The 19,644-nt window shown below is 38.2% G+C and overlaps 2 protein-coding genes across 3 annotated transcripts in view; one reads left to right on the forward strand and one right to left on the reverse strand.

Annotated features, from left to right (window-relative positions):
• The window catches only part of DLG2 (discs large MAGUK scaffold protein 2), a 1,763,217-nt gene extending 1,751,960 nt beyond the window's left edge, over positions 1-11,257 (reverse strand). Inside the window, exons 1-2 of the mRNA XM_040964332.1 lie at positions 11,206-11,257; positions 10,629-10,792 (exon numbers count right to left, since the gene is read on the reverse strand). The gene's annotated coding sequence lies outside the window, so the exon portion shown is untranslated. The remainder of the gene's footprint in view (positions 1-10,628; positions 10,793-11,205) is intronic.
• A 1,293-nt stretch (positions 11,258-12,550) lies between these two features.
• Positions 12,551-19,380, forward strand: TMEM126B (transmembrane protein 126B). Of its 2 annotated transcripts, XM_040964080.1 has the most exons (5): positions 12,551-12,661; positions 15,667-15,788; positions 18,146-18,339; positions 18,796-18,907; positions 19,045-19,380. In XM_040964080.1, the coding sequence occupies exons 1-5, from the start codon at positions 12,581-12,583 to the stop codon at positions 19,226-19,228; spliced, it is 693 nt and encodes a 230-aa protein (XP_040820014.1). In that variant the 5' UTR covers positions 12,551-12,580; the 3' UTR covers positions 19,229-19,380. The 2 variants fall into 2 exon arrangements, with proteins under 2 accessions (XP_040820014.1, XP_040820015.1); XM_040964081.1 differs by lacking the exon at positions 15,667-15,788 and having other exon boundaries at positions 12,565-12,661; positions 18,146-18,236.
• Positions 19,381-19,644: the final 264 nt, after the last annotated feature.

The following is a 19,644-nucleotide window of genomic DNA, read 5'->3' on the forward strand; positions in this document are numbered from 1 at the left end:
AAATATGAATTAATCTTATTCCTTCCACATAGTCACATTTTCACATCTTTCATACAATTATAGAGAACAATAAGCACAAAGCTAAGTAATACTAAAGAGAAAGGAAGAGGACAGCAAATTAACTACATATTGATATATACACCACTTCAGCTGAAACAAACAAGAAAAGAAAGATAAATTAGAATTTAAATAGGTGAAAAATACCTGGCCAGCCTTAAGCTGACCTGAAGATTGAAATCATCTGTATATTTCAGAAGGTTTAAAATTACTTGGCAAAGGAAATGAACAGACATTTTTCAAAAGAACACATTCAAATAGCTAATAGACATATGAAAAGATGCTCAGGCTCTCTAGCCATCAGGGAAATACAAATGAAAACCACATTATGGTTCCACCTAACTCCAGTGAGACTGGCCAAAAGTTAGAACACAACTAACAACACTGTTAGTTGGATGTGGGGAGAAAGGCACCCTCCTTCACTGCTGGTGGGAGTGTAGGCTAGTACAACCACTATGGAGATCAGTATGGAGAGTACCTAGAAAACCGCAAATAAACTGCCATATGACCCAGCTACCCTGCTCCTAGGAATATATCCAAAGGAAATGAAAACTGCATAACCTCCTAAAAAAATCTTTTAAATCTTCTAAAAAAAAAGTACAAAGATGACATTTCCTATTTATAATCATATATATCTTCCCACATCTAGACAAGGTTTGCTACAGAAGCTGAACTGGAAGCTGCCCTTGGACCTCTGTTGGAAGGGGACTCTAATTTGAACAGGTTTTCTCCTTCTTAGACCCACACACACACACACACACACACACACACACTATATATATATATATATATATATATATATATATATATATATATATACACACACACACACACATACACACACACACCAGTTTTACAGGGACCAGATCATTCAATTGTTCCTCAGAACAATTTTTATTAGTACAGTCATATTTTAAGAAATGTAAAACTCAAACTGTTGATTCCATTTAGATAACTTAGATAGTTGATGCAAAAGATTGGACTACAATTCTGGGCTGTCCTCCATTTGTGCCATGATGCCATTCACTTATTCAAAGAATTCTACACTCAAAGTAGACATTAGGCCTAACAATTAAGTCATCAGTTAGGACCCTGGGTCCCACATTTGGAGTATCTGAATTTGAGTCCTGGTTCTGGCATCCTGTTGATGAGGATTCCTCAAGTAACTGTGTTAATGGTATCGACATGGGAGAGCTGGATGCATTTTTACAGTTTTTATTTCATTTTTAATATTGTTTACATAGTTGAGAGGGATGCAAGTCCATGTGGGCCTGATTATGATGGGAAGGTTCACGTAAAATGGAAGGTGAGTGGAACATATGTTTCAGTCTTTTTTTTCCTTCTGTAACCACAAGAGAGGAACAGGAGGGGGCCACGTTTTGCTGTTAAACTATAACAGCAACTGCTGATTGCGGATGGTCCTGTGACGACACCTTTGAGACCCCCAAGATAGGGAAGTGCTCCAAGGGTGTTACTTAAGTGGTTCTGATAGTTCTGAAAGGTTGTTGGTTTACTTACTCCAGGGTTAAGAAAATCTTTCTAGGGTTTATTGGTTGACATAGTTTATCCTTGAACATCCTAGGACCATGCTATAAAGCTTAGCCAGAAGAATTGCCCAATCTGTTCTGCTTTGCATCCTCTAATGAGGCAGTTGATGTCCACTTCTGGCTTAGATGAATTGGCCGCCACATTCTGCATGTGCATCTGAGCATGTTGGCCACTGCACAGGCATCAGCAACTGAGAGGCCCAGTAACTCCAAGGTTTGACCACATATTCATACAGGGAAAACCCTATAGCCAGCATCTGAATCCAGTGGTCTAGTTGAGGAGTACCCCATGAAGCCTTACCTGGGCTAACCTCAGACTTGACTCTTGTATGCACCAGCCAGAGCAGGGTCAAGTTTGGTTTTTCGCCTGTACCAGTCAATGCACATACTGATGGATGGAGCCACCTAATCAGTTCTGGCCCAGCCCCATATGTCATACAAACTGACAGGCACTGCAGTCTACTCTAACCCCACTGCCACAGACCTGGTCCTCATGCATACCAGTAGCTGCTCCAACCTATTTAAGGTGACCCTCATAACCACTACCAGGCCTGCCTCCAGACTCAGTTTTTGCACATGCCAGCCTCTGCTGTGGCCTAACCCAGTCCAACTCATATCCCATCTGGCTCTCATGCACATACATGTATGCTGTGGTTTAGCTCAGCCCAACCCAGCCCTCACACATGCCAACAATTGACACAGCCTTTGAAATGACTTCTCAGCTTACATTTCCAGCTAAGAATGGTCCAATCTCCACCACTCTGGGCATTTGAAGAATGAACAAGCTGCGGTAGCTCTCTGTGTGTTTAAATTCTTTTAAAATATATTTAAAACATCACACTTAGCAGAAAGAATGATTTTGGATGAGCTTTTCCCCTAATTCTATCACCAATTTGATTTATGAAAGTGAAGTTCAGGTATATATACATTAGAAAAGGAAACAGAAAAAAAGAAAAGAGAAAATTCCTGTTTAAAAATAAATTGAGAAGCTGGCCCAGTGGCAAAGCACACTTAATATCTGCCTATAGCGCTGGTATCCCAAATGGGCACCAGTTCTAGTCCTTGTTGCTCCACTTCTAATCCAGCTCCCTGTTAACAGCAACAGAAGATGGCTCAAGGCTTTGGGACCCTGAACTTACGTGGGAGACCCAGAAGAATCCCCTGCTCCCAGCTTCAGAACAGCCCAAATCTGACTATCAAAGGCAATTGGGGAGTGAACTAGTGCATGAAAGCTCTCTCTTTCTCTCTCTCTCTCTCTCCCTTCTCTCTAACTCTTTCAGGTATAAAATAAGTAAATCTTAAAAAGATAGACCAAACTTTAGAGGTTGGTTACATGATTTCCACAGGATCAACTGGTGGTTCATCATAAGCAAGTATGTAGGGAGACTGACATTTGTAGAATTTTTTCCTTCCCTATTTTTTCCATTTCATTTCTTTCCACACAAGCAAAGCTGGTCACATCTTTATTGCCTCAGGGAGGTATGTGCCAGGACTGAAAACAGAAAGAAACTTTAAAGTTTTGTTTCAGCTTTGTTTTGTGAAAGCCCAAGCCATCAGAAAAAAAAAAACAAAACAAAACAAACAAAAAAAAAACACTTAATAGCAAAGAGAAAAGATTCTTAGGTATGGACAGAGCAAGGGATTTGGATTCCTCCTGGCTCATATACAGTCTAGGAAAAGATTTTTCACAGCTGAAAAAAACATGGAAATCTTTGTATCTCATGGCCTCAGGAATCAAAGCAAACAAGACTTCAGAGAGGAATGCATAACGCATTTAGGTAAACAGATACAGAAATTCTAGGGAAACAAATAAGAGTCTACAATCTTGAAGCAGTAAATTTCTGCCATACCTGACATAACTAAATAGACACAACGTACATCTCAGAGATAAGCCATTGTACATGGATGATTAGTGACCAGACCGAACCCTACCCTAACGCCACTTGTCCCAGGAAGGTGGGAATTATTTTGCTCACTGCTCAGTGGTTGAGAGAGAAAAAGCAAAGCTGAATTATAGAAAATTAGAGAACATTTATCCATCTAAATTTATACACCAAGCTGATATCTGATATTGTTCCTTCTCCTATCTTCCATGCTTTCTGAGCCTAGTCTAAGTTTTTCCTACCATATGATTGCTACTGCTTCTGCAGCTAATGGCGATCAGGAAGAACAAAAAACAGAATAATGATAATAAACTTTAAAACAAAGAAAACAGATAATGATCTGAAACTTCTACCTATATTGTGTTTCTCATCTTAAACATCACATCTTCCATAGATGGTGCCGATTGCTTTTTACCTATTTCTCCATAAATATGTGCTAACTTCACCAAACAGCACTGAAACTGCCTGTTCCTCATAGCGTCTCCACAACAAGTTTCAAGAATATAGGCTATTAGTATTGGTGCTATTCATGTAGGATTTCACATCAAGTCAAATAAATGCATATCTAGCAAAATACTTATAATGTATTTAAGTCTGGAAATGAATATATAAAATGAATTTAAAAAGTAAAGCTTTCACAAATGTTATTAGCATTTCATGCTATTTAACAGTTGCTTTAATATTACTATAGAAAAGGAAAATGCAGTCATATTTTAAGGCTTATTGCATATCAATTTCCTCATTTGATATATATTCTTATATTAGCCATCCTATAATTTCATGTTAATAATGAAAAGTAAGCACATGTAATAATAGTTTAGAAAAAAGAATCATAAAGGCAAAGATTGGATATTATTTGCCGCTACAAAATAGGCACCTGGCACATAGCAGGCACTTAATAATAAATCCTTGTTGAATGGATGAATGGTTAAATAAATAAAAGCAAAACTATTACTTGTAAAATATAAAACAGTTTAGCTTTTAAAAGAATTTCAGTTTGTTTGTTACCTTTGAAGGATTTTAAACCAGAAAGAATCTAGCAAATTTATTCTAAGTCTCACCAAACTTACAATAATAAAGACGCCACTCACAGATGTCCAAACAATAGGTCCCCAATAGAAGTTTCAGAATCCTCCCCTAACAAAGTAGGGATCTTAGGAGCTAGCAAGATGTGATCATCTAAGGAAATGGAACACAAAATCTGATCCATAACTTTTGAGACTTTAATCATTTAGTTCCACAGCATTCTCTGCTTTAAAACACAGCATTCCTCTCGATCTTTAATCTTAAAATAAACGGGATCAAAAGTACTGTTTAGTACTGGAGGTGATTTGTCCATAATTCTTGAAATAGCTTTGAGAAACTAAAAATTGAGTACATGCAAAAAGCTTACTAGTTGCAATTCAGAATAACTGAGTGGACAGAAGACACTGGGTAAAACTCATGATCCTTTGCTGACAAAGCAACCTACATTGAGGATACAAAACCCAAGTGTCTTGACTGCTACAAATTCCTTAACTGGAATTGTAGCTGAAAAACAGGGCCCCTTTTCCTAATAAAAAATATACTAAGCATCTCAACCTTATACTAAAAATATTTAACACTTACTGATGTAATATGTATTTTTAAAAATAGAATATAAAAAGACAATGCTAAAGAAAGAATAGCACTCTTTTAATCTGCTTAATATGTTACTATAGAATCAAAAGTATTTGGTATTTTTAAAAATATTTATTTATTTAACCAAACTACAGAAAGAGATGGAGAAAACAAACAGCAAGATCTTCCATTCACTGGGTGAGTCCCCAAATGGCAGCAATATTAAAATTGGACCACACTAAAGCTAGGAGCCAGAAGTTTCTTCCTGGTATCCCAAATTGGTGCAGGGACCCAAAGACTTAAGCCACCTTCTGCTGTTTTCCAGGACAGTTAGCAGGGAACTGAGTCAGAAGCAGAGCAGCTGGAATTTGAACAAACATAGGATACCAGTATCAAAGGTGGCAGCTTCATGTATTATGCCACAATGCCAGCTGCCAAAGGCTTGACTTATTGAGAAAAACATTAATAAACTGATTTAATTCAATGATTTTTAGTATTTTAGTTATTTGAAAAACATAATTACCAAAAGAGAGGAAGAGCCAGAGAAAGAGAAAAAGAGGGAAATATCTTCCATCGGCAGGTCCACTCTCAAAATGGCTACAATAACCAATATAAAGCCAGGAACCAGGAGCTCCCAACCAAGCACATGGACCATCCTCTACATCTTTACCAGGCACAGAGAGAGAGCTGGATCACAAATGGAGGAGCTGGGACTGAAAGAGGCACTTGCATGAGATGATGGTACTGCAGGCAGTAGCTTTACATGCTATGTCACATCACAGGCCCCTAATTAAATGTTTTTTTAAAATCCACTGTCTTGCGTTTATCTTCTCATTGACTAGATTCTTCTACACAAAAAATTAACAACAGGATTTTTAAAAGTTCAAGGGCCCAGTGCGATAGCCTAGCAGCTAAAGTCCTCACCTTGCATGTGCCAGGATCCTTTATGGGTGCCAGTTCATGTCCCAGTTGCCCCGCTTCCCACCCAGCTCCCTGCCTGTGACCGGGGAGGGCAGTCAAGGGTGGCCCAAAGCCTTGGGACCCTGCACCTGTGTAAGAGACTCAGAAGATGCGCCTGGCTTCAAGATTGGCTCAACTCTAGCCATTGTGGAAGTGGCCAGTGGAGTGAATCATCAGACAGAATGTCTTCCTCTCTGTCTCTCCTCCTCTCTGTATATCTTCCCTTCAAATAAAAATAAATAAATCGTTTTTTTTTTTTAAAAAAAAAAAGAGGTCAAATATTTTACCATAAATGGAGTTCTTGGGCAATTCCCCGAAATGCAGCAGCTCACATGTCTTACAATATTGGGTCATCAGCTTATCATCTGTGCACAATCTGAATGCACAAAGTGTATAACATAAAGTCAATTAACATCACTTTCCTGTATGCCTATTATGCAAACTCCTTATCAGTAACTGAACACAAAATGCATTCTTCTTTTTCTTTTCAAAATACAATTTCTTTACACCTTTTGCACTAGTATTTTCCAATATCAAGAGACTATGGGGCCTGGTGGTGTGGCCTAGCGCCTAAGGTCCTCGCCTTGAGCGCAGGATCCCATATGGGTGCCAGTTCTAATCCTAGCAGCCCCACTTCCCATCTAGCTCCCTGATTGTGGCCTGGGAAAGCAGTCGAGGACGGCCCAAAGCCTTGGGACCCTGCACCCGTGTGGGAGACCCAGAAGGAGAGTGAATCATCGGTTGGAAGATCTTCCTCTCTATCTCTCCTCCTCTCTGTATATCTGACTTTGTAATATAAATAAATAAATAAATAAATATTTTTAAAAAAGAGAAACTATGAATTCCAAGTAAGGCCAAGATGACCCTTTTGTAGAATTTTTTTTAAGATTTATTTATTTTTCTTGGAAAGGCAGATATACAGAGAAGAGGAAAGACAGACAGGAAAAGCTTCCGTCCAACAATTCACTTCCTAAGAGACTACAACTGCCAGAGCTGAACCAATCCAAAGCCAGGGGCCTTCTCTGGGTCTACCATACGGGTGCAGGGTCCCTGGGCCCTGGGCCATCCTCAACTGCCCTCCCATGCCACAGACAGGAAGCTGAATAGGAAGCAGGGTAGCTGGGACACGAACCAGTGCCTATATGGCATCCTGGCGCATGCAAGGTAAGAACTTTAGCTGCTAGGCTACCACGCCAGGCTTAAACTTCTGTTTTTTCTAATCTACCTCTGAGAATATTCATTATTTGACTCCTTAAAGTTATATTGGCTATGGGAAAAAAAATAAACACAAAGTTTTGTGAAATGGAAGAAGCATCTGGACAGAGCACTAATATGGCAAACATAAAAATTCACACAAAAAAATAAATATTTTTAAATGAATAAAATAGCCATTCAGGTTCTGATATTATATCAGATATTTTTCCCCATTATTGAATCTAAGACAATTATCTTTAGAAGAGAAGTTATATATTGAAGCACAATATACCCAGATAATGAGGGGCCAATGTAAATTAGTATGATATTACAAAGAAACAGTTAAACCACCAAGTGCAGGAAACAAGTTTTAAAAAAAGACTTTGGGGACACTTTAAAAAGCACTGAATTCTTTCACATATTTAAGCACAAGGAAAACAAAAAAAAATTCAAAACAGAAATAAAGTAAATTCTAGTAAAAAAAATATTGAAGCAGATTTAGTTCTTAAACCATCAACCTTCTACTGGGAACACATGGAAGTACACAGCTATCTATCAAAGATGTTTAATGCTTATATTAACAACACAAAAACCAGAGAAATTCAAAAAGTCTTGTTCAAATAGCCCCCTTTACAATGCCATGATCTTGCATGATATCAGAGAATGTTAATACAACTTACTTTGTATTTGACTAAATTTTTGCAACCTCAACTATGTCAAAAGTTTTCCTAAGGGCTAAACTGGAAGCAAATGAGCTCACTATTATAACAGAAGAGAGTAACTACATATATATATATATATACACACACACACATATAGTTTCTATATATATATAAAGGAGAAATAAAAGAGTCTTCAGTTAATAAAACTAAGATCTGTAAAACTGTAAAGGGACTGGAATGTGAGAGGTAAAATGTACTGTTATGAAACAGAGCAAGGATTAGGAGAAGGTAGCAGAACTGAGGTAAACAATCTCATTTTATCCAAGACAGTCAAGATTAGCACCTGCAGCTAAGTTCAGTAATAGACCACACCCTTTGCCAATTCTCACTAAGGTTGCATGTTTAAGTATCTCCTCTCTCAGACTAATGCAAAACACCAAGTGAGAAATCACTAAATCATATGAAACTTTATATTTTAATAAGAATATACCCAACTTGATTCAGTGAAGATACTAATCCAAGTTACATTAAATCTACTTCTTCCATTATATCTACTGTACACAACAATGATGACAAAAGCTTTAAGTGATTAGGACAATACTCCCTGCAGAACAAATCCAAGTTAAATTTCAAAAATTTTTTTCCTCAAAAAATTTTTTTCACTATTACAGAAACAATGAAGATCATAAGATTAGCCTATTAAAAATATAATCCACATTTAACCTGTTTGGTTTATTATCTACAATATTCCAATATATCCTAAAACTGTCAGTTTTAAGAGATTAAAAACAAGGTAAATTATTTCTCTACTGGGTCAATTAATAAATTACATGATGCTAATGCTTTTTAGAATACCAGTATATGTTATGCTAGTAGAACTTTTTGATGGGGTTGACATTTTGGCACATGCGGCACAATTAAGTCATCACCTACAGGGCCAGTACACCATATTGAGCACTAGTTCAATGTCCCCATTACTCCATTTCCAAGTCTGATAATGTCCCTGGAAAAATAGAGAAAGATGACTCAAGTAGCTGAGCTCCTGCTAGCCATATAGACACCAAAATGGAGTTCTAGCCCACCCTGGCTGTTGGGACCATATGGGGAATAAACCAGTGGATAAAAAAGCTCTCTTTCTGATTCCTTCTCTCTGTAACTGCCTCACAAATAAGTAAAGCCACTACATCACTCCACTATGATGATGAAAAAAAGACATGAGGAAAAGAGAAAAGGAAGTCACTTTTCATTTGTATTACAAGCTCCAATAACATATCAGTAATTTCTATAACAGTTTTCCTTAAAAATAAAAACTTTCTAGAAACTCAATCTATTAGGCTTATAAACCTTAGGCCCACTCTACTACTTAGATAAGTTGGATCTACAATATCAATTACACTTGTTTCTCCTGTCCATTACCTTTCTCTCTCCACTCCTCCCTTCCCCAACTCCATATTGTCCTATACTCTTCCTCTTTCTCTCTCTCATACACACATACAACATATATTTAATTCAATTTTAGTTTTACATGGACTGCCTAAATAAATAACAGAAAGAATTTAAAAAAAAAAACATTAAGTCAAAAAGTCATATAATTTACTGGCTATATTCCTTCCAAACCATTCTTGTTCCAAATAAACCAACTGGGTCAAGTCTGGACAAGGGCAGTTTAAAAATCTCACACAGACTTTATTTCTCTAAGTAGTATTATGAGGAACAGCAGAAGAAAATATTCCCAGTCTTAAATATTCATGTGCAAGAAGCTTGGTGTTTCACAGATTTTACACATCATTACCCATCTTTATACAGACAAGCATAAGCAAAGCATCTAAGTAATTATAATTTTCCTCAATGTAACTTAAAAAGGTACTGCAGAAAGATCAAACACTACAGAGAACCAAGTTGCACTTAAACCTACAGACCTGGCTCACATAAATTTTGCTTCAAAACTCCTCCTCTTCCCCCTCCCCCCAAAAATCCTCTTCATCTCATCTTTCTTATCATATTAAAAAAGAAAAAAAAAACTGGCTTGACTAAGGTCCTTTGAAACAATATTGTCCAGAAATAAATCCTGGCTCAATCACCAAAGCCATACTTCAGTAATCCACTGGATCTTGATTAATTCTGAGTAATAACAGTTGTTGAAGGGGAAGAACAAGCCCAAACCAGACTTGCCTCATTCAGAAAACTTGAATATCGGATTATAGGATAATGCACGTATTTGGAAAAGAACAACAGTTACCAAAGTTGTGCTTTATCCCTAAAGTAAAGATTTACATTGGGATAAACCCAAATAGTAACTCTAATTTTTAAATCAAAAGATAAATCATGAAGCTGTAACTTTCTTCAATGAAAAAAAAAAAACCAGTATTTTGCTATCTTGTAATACTAGGTGATTAGCTTGATAAATCTCAAATCCATGAAGAAGAGCTCCACTATCCAAGTTTCTTTCTAAAGTAACCAAAAACAAGCTAAAGAACATCCCCAGTCTGTGGTCCTGCCTCTAACTAAAAATGATGATACAGACAACCTCAACTGATGAAATCACAAATGTCTGTAATTATTACAATCCGGCTTCATCTTCAGTCAGCAAATAATATTCTGGATGATGAACCGCAGAGAACATATCATTACAATAACTATTTCCCCAAACCCATGCAAATTTTACTCTCAAAAGGAACACAATTCAAATACCACAACCAAGGAAAAGTAAAAATATATATAGGAACTTCATAGCCCACCTTTCTTCTTGACTGGCATTCTTGGGTCTTGCCACTGTCACAGGAATCAAGATCTCTTTTCAGGTCTCAGTTGGATCCAGCTGGATTGAAGCCAACAGTGTAACTGTTACAAATCACTTCACTGTTCAGTTCTTACATCCAGGCTGAGTCTTCTATTTCATGCAAAAACAATGATGCCTTTTTCTGCAGCTAAACTTTTGACATTGCCCACAGTTTAGAGAAAAATATAAAGTATTTATCATGTATAGTTTAAGCTGAGAATATTATTGTCAGCATAGCAAAGTATTAAAAGTCCTCTTCAGACAGTACCATTTTGGGAATTCAATGACTAACTCAATTAAGGTGCAAACCAAATTTAGGTGTCTGTCCCATCACTTTACACATCATCAACATCAAAGATGAATTGGTTGATGATAAAGATCTTCAAATCTTTAGAGAAAATTTTAAAGTTTTTTCCTCTCTCGGGGGGAGAAAGGGAGAGTGTGAGTTTGAACAGTTTTCTGGGGGCACAACACGAACTGAAAGGCCCCCTTGTATTTTCTGGACCAGAAGTTCCAGATCTCACCCCCTTAGCAAGACAGGATCCAGCTTGCTGTCACTTTCATTTTTTCTTCTGTGCTCTCCAAGCCCCCCAGGCTTGATCCTTTAATGCCCTTCTGAGTCTGATCCTCCCGTGTATTAACTGAGAGGACTGAAAAAGAGGAAAGCAATCCCTTGGCATGGAGACATTAAAGTGACAGTGCTACTCAATGGGCACTTGATGCAGGATGAGTTGGCGAAGCAGATTTCTTCACACTGGAGTCATTCATATCATGCCATCTCTTCGCATCCAAGCAGCTCCCTATCCAGCGAGGGTAAACACTGAGCCTGTTCCAGAGAAGCCAAACCTTTCCCAAAGGTGTTTTCAGAGACGCTGTAGTAGCATGAGGCATGTAAGCATCAACTGTGCAACCGGTCCGCGATTTCCTAAATGAGAGCTTACAGCTGCTTGGCTTCCACAGTCACCCTTTCTCTCATTCTCTTTCCGAACTACCCACCTTTCCTTTGCAGAAAAAAAGGGTCTCTCTGCCACCGCTGGCCACCCCTGCCCCGACCCTGTTTCTAACATAAAGGAGCACTGAAATGTCCTGCACCCTCCACGCGACGAAGTGTTTCCTCAGGCAGGGAGAAACAGCGGCACTTGAAATTATATAACTCTCGAATTTGGCATCTCTAAGACATGGAGACTGGAGGGTCGGGGGTTGTCGGTCTGGGAGTCTGCTGGGCATTTAACAAACACAAAAGAATGCCAAGTCTCCTCAATGCGCCCCCCGCCTCAACACGCACCCCCAATACACCCGCTGACAAGCGGAGCTTCAGGGAGGGGGCGGAAGGCAAATTTTTCCCCAACCCCTTTGCGAGGGTACCGAAAAGATGAAATATGAAGGGACTAAAAGACTGGGGAGAGGAGTAAGCCGGCTACGAGGGGAGGAGGCTTGTCGAGGCTGCTGTGACGGCGCTGGGCGGTCGGTTCGGTGTTCTGAGGAGAAACCAGAAACCTAACACACGGGACAGGTCGGAGGGGCGAGCTCCTTCAAGGAGTGAAGGGGACGGCGGCTATCCCCCACCTAACGGAGCTGCCCTGAGGAGACGAAGGCCACTCGGGACGTCCCCGTTGGCCGGAGGCCGGTGGCAAAGCCAGGTAAGGCTCAGAAATCGCAGTGGGAGGAAATACGGGCGAGGTAGGAGAGGCGGGCTCACGGCGCCTGGTCCCAGAAGCCAATGAGTGGCCGTAATTCCTGCGCGCCGCGCCCAATCACAGAGAGGACGGAGGGCGCGGCTTCAGGCTGGGTGGGGGCCGACTCGGGCTGCTGGGAGAGGCGGGAATTGCAAGCAAACTCCACTTCCAACCCTGAGCGTTCTGGGTCCCCGCCCACTCGCGAGTCACGTGAGCTGCCAAAATGGCGACGCTGAGACGTGAGGTTGGTGCAAATCTGAAAGATGCAGGTGTGGTGCCTTTAGGAGCTGGGGAAGTACCCAAGGTAGGCAGAAATCTGCACTTATATAGGCAGTGATTTCTGTGGTTGTAAAGTGGCTGACTCTTCTGAGGTGATGCACAGAAAGCTAAAACCAGCTTGCGATATTCTGAATGGATATTCGGGGCAATATCAGTGCACAGTGATTATCAAAAGAAACGGAGAGAAAGTAAAGACTCAAAATCTAGTCCTGATTACCTGGAGCTTTTCTGTTTCTTTCGGTCGTTTGTATAGAATTTTTGTTCAACTTGAATGCTTCCCTGCACCTCCCTCCTCACCACATTTTCCTCTTTCAGATATTGGATATTTGCGTGAATATGACTTCCATCGGGAAACCTTTCTTTTCTTTTTTTTTTTTAATGGATCCCTCGTCCTGTGTATAAATTTATTGTTTTTGCTTTGTGTTTGTTGCAACGCTTTCAAACTATAAACCTGCATTTATACACTAATATTTGTATGAGTGTAGTGACTAGTTAGTTCAATGCTTAGAATAATTATTGAATAAAATATTCATTTCCATAAAATCTTTACCTTTCAGTATTTTGTTAAAAATCTTATTAATACAAAGAGTATAAGGAACCCAGTTATGACAGTACCTTGCAAAGACTAAGCAAGCACTCAACTGTTCCTCTCATCAATTGTCCTTCAAATATTCTAGGTGCTTGTTTTCTCAATACACAGTTGAGGGTGTAGATGAGGTCGGAAATTCATACGAAACATTGCCTGGAAGCTCTTTATAGGAGTTGGAGCATTTCAATCATTTCAGTGACAGCAAAACCAAAAATTGTCACACTTCTAGTTGATCATCACGTTACTAACTGATAGCTAATTTCATAGTGTATTACATAGGCAAGATACAGACTCTCCCTTTGATACTACTGTCTTCTCCCTGCTTCCATTATCTGTGGATGTCAGGAAGAAGCAAGACTGGTTCCTTAAAAATTGAAATGTGTGGATTTCTTTTCCTTCTTCCAAATATTTTAAGGATAAGAGATTAAAATATTATTCGGAATGACACCATGTAAGACATTGGTCTATTATTACTCATTTTTTTTAACAGTATAAGAAGGCTCAGGGCGAGATACAATAGCCTATGGCTAAAATCCTCACCTTGCATGCACCAGGATCCCATATCACAGGTTTGTATCCCGGCTGCTCCACTTCTCATCCAGCTCTCTGCTTGTGACCTGGGAAAGCAGTAAAGGATGGCCCAAAGCCTTCGGACCCTGCACCCCCATGGGAAACCCAGAAGTTCCTGGCTTCTAGCTTCAGATCAGCTCAGTTCCAGGCATTGTGGCCACTTCGGGAGTAAACCAGTGCACAGAAGATCTGATAAATCCAATAAAAACAAATAAATCTTTAGAAAAAAAAAAAAGTTTAAAACAGCTTGCACCTTCTAGAGGTTGATAGCATTGGGATAAGTATGATTTTGGCCCTTCAGTAGACTTAGGATTGATATATATCCATTACTCATCAAATGACTGTTACATTGGTGTTCAACATATATTCATTGACTGTGGCAACAAAGTGGCCTGGTGCTATTAAAATGCATATTATATGTCCTACCCCATTCTTCCAAAGCCACTGTCCCTCTAGGAAGCGCTCAACAGACTGGATTTAAAATAAATACCATACAGGTTTCTTGTGCATGGTACAGATTCAGAATTGCTAATTAATTATATTCTGTGTTCATTATGCATGATCTACTCTGTTTCTCTTGCCTAGAGCTCCTGAAGATTGAGATTAAGTATAGGCTACTGATAATAAAAGTTGTTAAAATGGAGGTTAGTGTACATTTTTCAAGAAGCTTTAGTTTTTTATCTGTATATTGACTAGTGTGGAGAAGATGGAAGGAAGAAAACATTAAATTCTGTGTCACTACTGCAGTGGGTAAACATTTGTAACTACAAATTTGGATTTGTAAAGAATGTTCCTATTTCCTTCAAAAAAAAATTAAATGTGACTATTATCCCTATAATGCCATAGTGGTTATTAAGTGTTTTCACGGAGACCTGAGAACCCTCATATCCAGAGCATAACAGTTTGTTTTTACCTTACTGGCTCCTGTCAAGATGCTACTAGTCAAGCCCTCAAGGTCTTGTTGGCAGCTGTCTGTTCTTTATTTACCCTTAGGATATAGGAACCTTTGAATCCCAGCACCTATTGCCACAAGCCTGGTCTCCCTTGTATTATACATAGTCATGTCTGATGAACCTGCCTCTGCAACAGGTACTACTACAAAACATTGTGTAACTTTTATTGTAACTGTACTTCTTTCCTATTCTCTAAGACAATCTCACTTCCCTGTGATCTTCAGAAAACTCAGTTTCCAAATTGAGCTCAAGTTTTCAGGAAATACAGCCTAGAGTAAGTTGTCAGCAAGCAATTACTATTTCTATTCCTCATTAGAGAAGTGAGAGCAAATAGGCTCTCCACTTTCCTGGAATGAGATGGGGAAACTGGACAGAAAACAAAAATGTAGCATTTCAGAAATTTATCCTTCTGCACTAAATCCTAGTACAAGTGAACCTTTCTAAACCTGTTTTCTCATCTATAAAAGGAGAAATGATTGGGCCTGATGTAATAACCAAGTAGCTAAATCCTTGCCTTGCATGTGCCAGGAATTCTATATGGGCAAAGGTTTATGTCCCAGCTGCTGTTTCCCATCCAGCTCCTTGCTTGTGGTCAGGGAAAGCAATAGAAGATTGCCCAAAGCCTTGGGACCCTGCACCCACATGGGAAACCTGGAAGAAGCTGCAATGGCTAGAGCTGAGCTAATCCAAAGTCAGGAGTCAGGACAGCAAACCAGAGAACAAAAGAACTTTCCCTCTGTCTCTCCTCTCTATACATCTGTTTTTCCAATAAAATAAATAAATCTTTTAAAACAGCAGGAATGATTATGTTATGTGGCACATTATTAGACTCAATTTTTTTTTCTCATTTAAATCTGTAGAATTTTAGTAAGTATTAATATAATTAGTTATGTGATTCTGGAATTTTGTGTTTTCTAGGACATCGGGATGGTAACATATACACATGGTCAGCCCAGTCCTTCTGTAAGAGACGAAAAACTCAGAAAACCAATGGTCATCGAAATCATAGAAAAAAAATTTGAATATCTTACAAAAGAAAAGTAAGAGACATTCAGATTGAAAGTTGACACTTTTAGTTACAGATCTTTTGTACTGTCATGGTTTCTAACAAAAACCTAAAATCTACTAACTTTATTGATTAGTTTTAAAGAAAACCTATTTTTAAGCACTGGAGGGAAACAAGGACAGATGAAATAGTGGTTTATTGAAATACTGAGATTGTGGGAATTTTTTTTTTTTTTTGCTTCTTAAAAATGGTCCAGGGCCTGGTGCAATAGCGTAATGGTTAAGGTCCTCACCTTGAACACCCCAGGATACCATTTGGGCACCAGTTCTAATCCCAGCAGCCCTGCTTCCCATCCAGCTCCCTGCCTGTAGCCTGGGAAGGCAGACGAGGACAGCCCAAGACTTTGGGACCCTGCACCCATGTGGGAGACTCAGAAGAGGCTCCTGACTTCGGATTGGCTCAGCTCTAGCCATTGCAGCCGCTTGGGGAGTGAACCATCGGACAGAGGATCTTCCTCTGTCTCTCCTCTCTGTATATCTGCCTTTCCAATGAATAACAAATAAATCTTTATTTTAAAAAATGGTCCAAAACTATCACTGAAACATTAAATGTATTTTATTTAAAAGGAATTAGGAGAGGGTGAGGGATTGTTCACAGCAGTTAAAGACGCCACTTGAAATTCCTGTATCCCATCATAAATTGCCTGATTGAAGTCCTAATTCCTCTCCTTCTAATCTAACTTCCTATAAATGCCCTCTCTGGGAGGGAGCAGATACTGGCTCAAGTAATCCAGTCCTTACAACCCATGCAGGAGACCTGGGTTGAGTTCTGGGCTTCTGTTTTTTGCCTGGCCTAATTCTGGCTGTTGTACAGACATTTGAGGAGTAGATCAATGGAAAGATCACTCTTGTCTCTCTCTTCCTTTCAAATAAAATGAAAATAATAAATATATAATTATTAGGAGATCATTATATATAATATATATTATATATATAATAAAAATTAGGATACCATTTTAATTCATGAGTAGTTATAATTAAAATCAGTTTAGGATTGATTATTTCAACTCTAATACTTAGTAAAGCAACATAGGAATATACATAGGCCCAGCGCAGTAGCCTAGCGGTTACATTTCCTAGTACTCTCATGTTACCCTTTTTTTTAAAAACTACTTTATTGTTATTTGAAGTCAGATATACAGAAAGGAAGATCTTCCATTGGCTGAATCATTCGCCAAGTGGCCACAACAGCCAGAGCTGAGCTGATCCGAAGCCAGGATCCTCTTCTAGGTCTCCCATGTGGGTACAGGGTTCCAAGGCTTTGGGCTGCATTTGACTGCCTTCTCAGGCCACAAGCAAGGAGCTGGATGGGAAGCAGGGCTGCTGGGATTAGAACCAGCACCCATATGGCACCCTGGCACATGCAAGGTGAGGACTCTAGCCGCTAGGCTACCATGCCAGGCCCCATATGTTTAGATTAATAGAGCTCAAGAATAAAGCCAAAGGACAGTTTAGCTGAAATTTTAAAGTTTCCTGAGTTTACATACGAGTAAGATCCAGCAAGACTAGATGTACCAGATCTCTTTGGATAGTTTTATAAGTCCTGTACAAATAGTTTTAAAAATATCTGGATTAATGAGCAAATTATTTTCTAGAAGGCATAACCAAATAGAAACAGGTTTTTTTTATGATCTTTTGCAAATTAATTGTCTTAGTAGAAAGGAAAGTATTTTTAAAATTAGGCGTCATAAAATTTATATACATTTAACCATATTTATATTTGTTGACAAAAGCTACTCTGTTTAAAAAAGTTTCATTTTAAAACTATCCTGTATATTCTCAGAAAAAATATGGGATTTTTTTTTTTTTACTTTGCCTTATTCTCACACTTAGAAATGCTCAAGAAATTTGTTTTGGTGTATATTTTAGTTTTTTATTTTGGGTTTAATGCATTTTTATTTCTACATATGTTTAAAATTTTAATTAGTTTTAAACAGTTTCAGTTAGTTCATAGCTACAATTCTAAAAATATAATGATATTCACTTATTTCCATCCCTCCCTTCTCTCCTCCCATCCTCCTCTCTCTCTTTCTTCATTTTTGACGTATTTTAAATTTATGTTACAGTCAAAAGGCTTAATACTCCATCAAATAAATTTAACAAGTAAAAGCAAAGCAAAAAAAAAACCTATATTAGTGGGACACAGTGAACATATAATTAAATTACACCCATTTAAATTTTAAAGAAATCATAGATCACTAAGACTATAGTATACAATCCTCAAGAAAGGTTTTATGTTCTGCAAATATGAAATAGCAAATAACCACCTAGCAAGGTGTCTATTAGGATACTGTTACATTAACTTAACTTTTCTTGTTTCTTTTCTAACTAGGACCTTAAATATATATGGAACAGTGTTCCTTGGAACAACAGCTGGTTTCTCTGGAATGCTGACCAACTTTATGTTCAGACACTGCTTCAACGTTAAGCATGATGTTTTCAAAACATATGCATCATTGACTACTCTTCCGTTTTTATCTACTATAATTGCTTACAAGCTGCTTGTAACTGATGCTTTGAATTCAGGTAATTTTTTTTAAAATTTTCATTTTTCATGATATAGTTCCATAGGTTCAGGGATTTCTACTTCCATCCTCCCCATTCCTCCTCATTCCTCCTCTTCCCCACTGCTTTCACCTATATTATTATAACAGTATACTCCTTCTGTAACAGTCATAAGTCCATCATCCTGCAATCTAGTACATGCCTGACACATAGGAGACATAAATGCATTAACTTGGCTCTGGTCTGCTAGCTTAGTACTGATTCTCTTACGAAATTGCTTATTCAATAACTGTAAATGTAAGGGGTAATTTTCTATATGATGATGTGCAATAAAACATTATTAAAATTGATTAGTCTGTTACATGCCATAGATTTTGAATTTCTAATATTCTTTTTGCTGTTTCTCTGTCAATACTTTCTTCAAGGTCCTTAGGTCCTGAGTTTAAAAGGGAAATCAGAATTACTTTTGTGTTTCAGGTAACATAAGCCAGGAAAATTGTGTCTTTAGAAGCTCACTGATTGGCATAGTATGTGGTATTTTATATCCCTGTGGTTTGGCTTTTACTAAAAATGGACGCCTGGCAGTTAGGTAAGTATGTTCTTTTTTGCACTATCCACCTGATAGATCTATAAAGGAAATTACTGAAGTATGAGTTCTGGTGAAAACAGTGAACTTGCAATGGAAGCTATTTTCACAGATGTGATGGTGAGCTTTTTCTTTTTTAGATATCATACAGTTCCATTGCCACCAAAAGGAAGAGTTTTACTCCATTGGATACAGCTTTGTCAAACAAAAATGAAAGCAATGGTAATTCCTCTAGTCTTTCAGGCAGTGTTTGGAACATATATTGGTCTACAACATTACTCAATATTTGAAAACACACTTGAAAAAGCTATGGATGAAGATTAACCAAAGAATGAGTATGTGCTGACTCAGCGATGTTAATGAATACTTGGATATTGTTGAATAAATTAAGTCACCCTGAACAGATTATTTGTTTTTGTTTTTTTTTTTAACCTGGCATATTGCAGATAGTTAATATTCAATAAGTATAAATAACAGTAAATATGAAATAACTGTACATTTCATCTTCCTTTCCTCATTATATATAGAAAGGCCTCACATCTGATCCATGCAATTATATACAGACTCTTAAGATACAGTGTTATATATTAAAAAGAACTGATCCTTACCCATTAGGAACTCTCTATTAAAAGAGAAATAAAAACATACATGTAAGTGTGGACACTAAAAATGTAGCTGTCATTTAACAAAAGGAAAACATAATGGGGGAAAAGTGCCATTTGAGTCAAATTCCAAGGGAG

Source organism: Ochotona curzoniae, unplaced genomic scaffold (assembly GCF_017591425.1).
Source record: "Ochotona curzoniae isolate NIBS_2020 unplaced genomic scaffold, NIBS_Ocur_1.0 scaffold_3223, whole genome shotgun sequence".
NCBI classification, from domain to species: Eukaryota; Metazoa; Chordata; class Mammalia; order Lagomorpha; family Ochotonidae; genus Ochotona; species Ochotona curzoniae.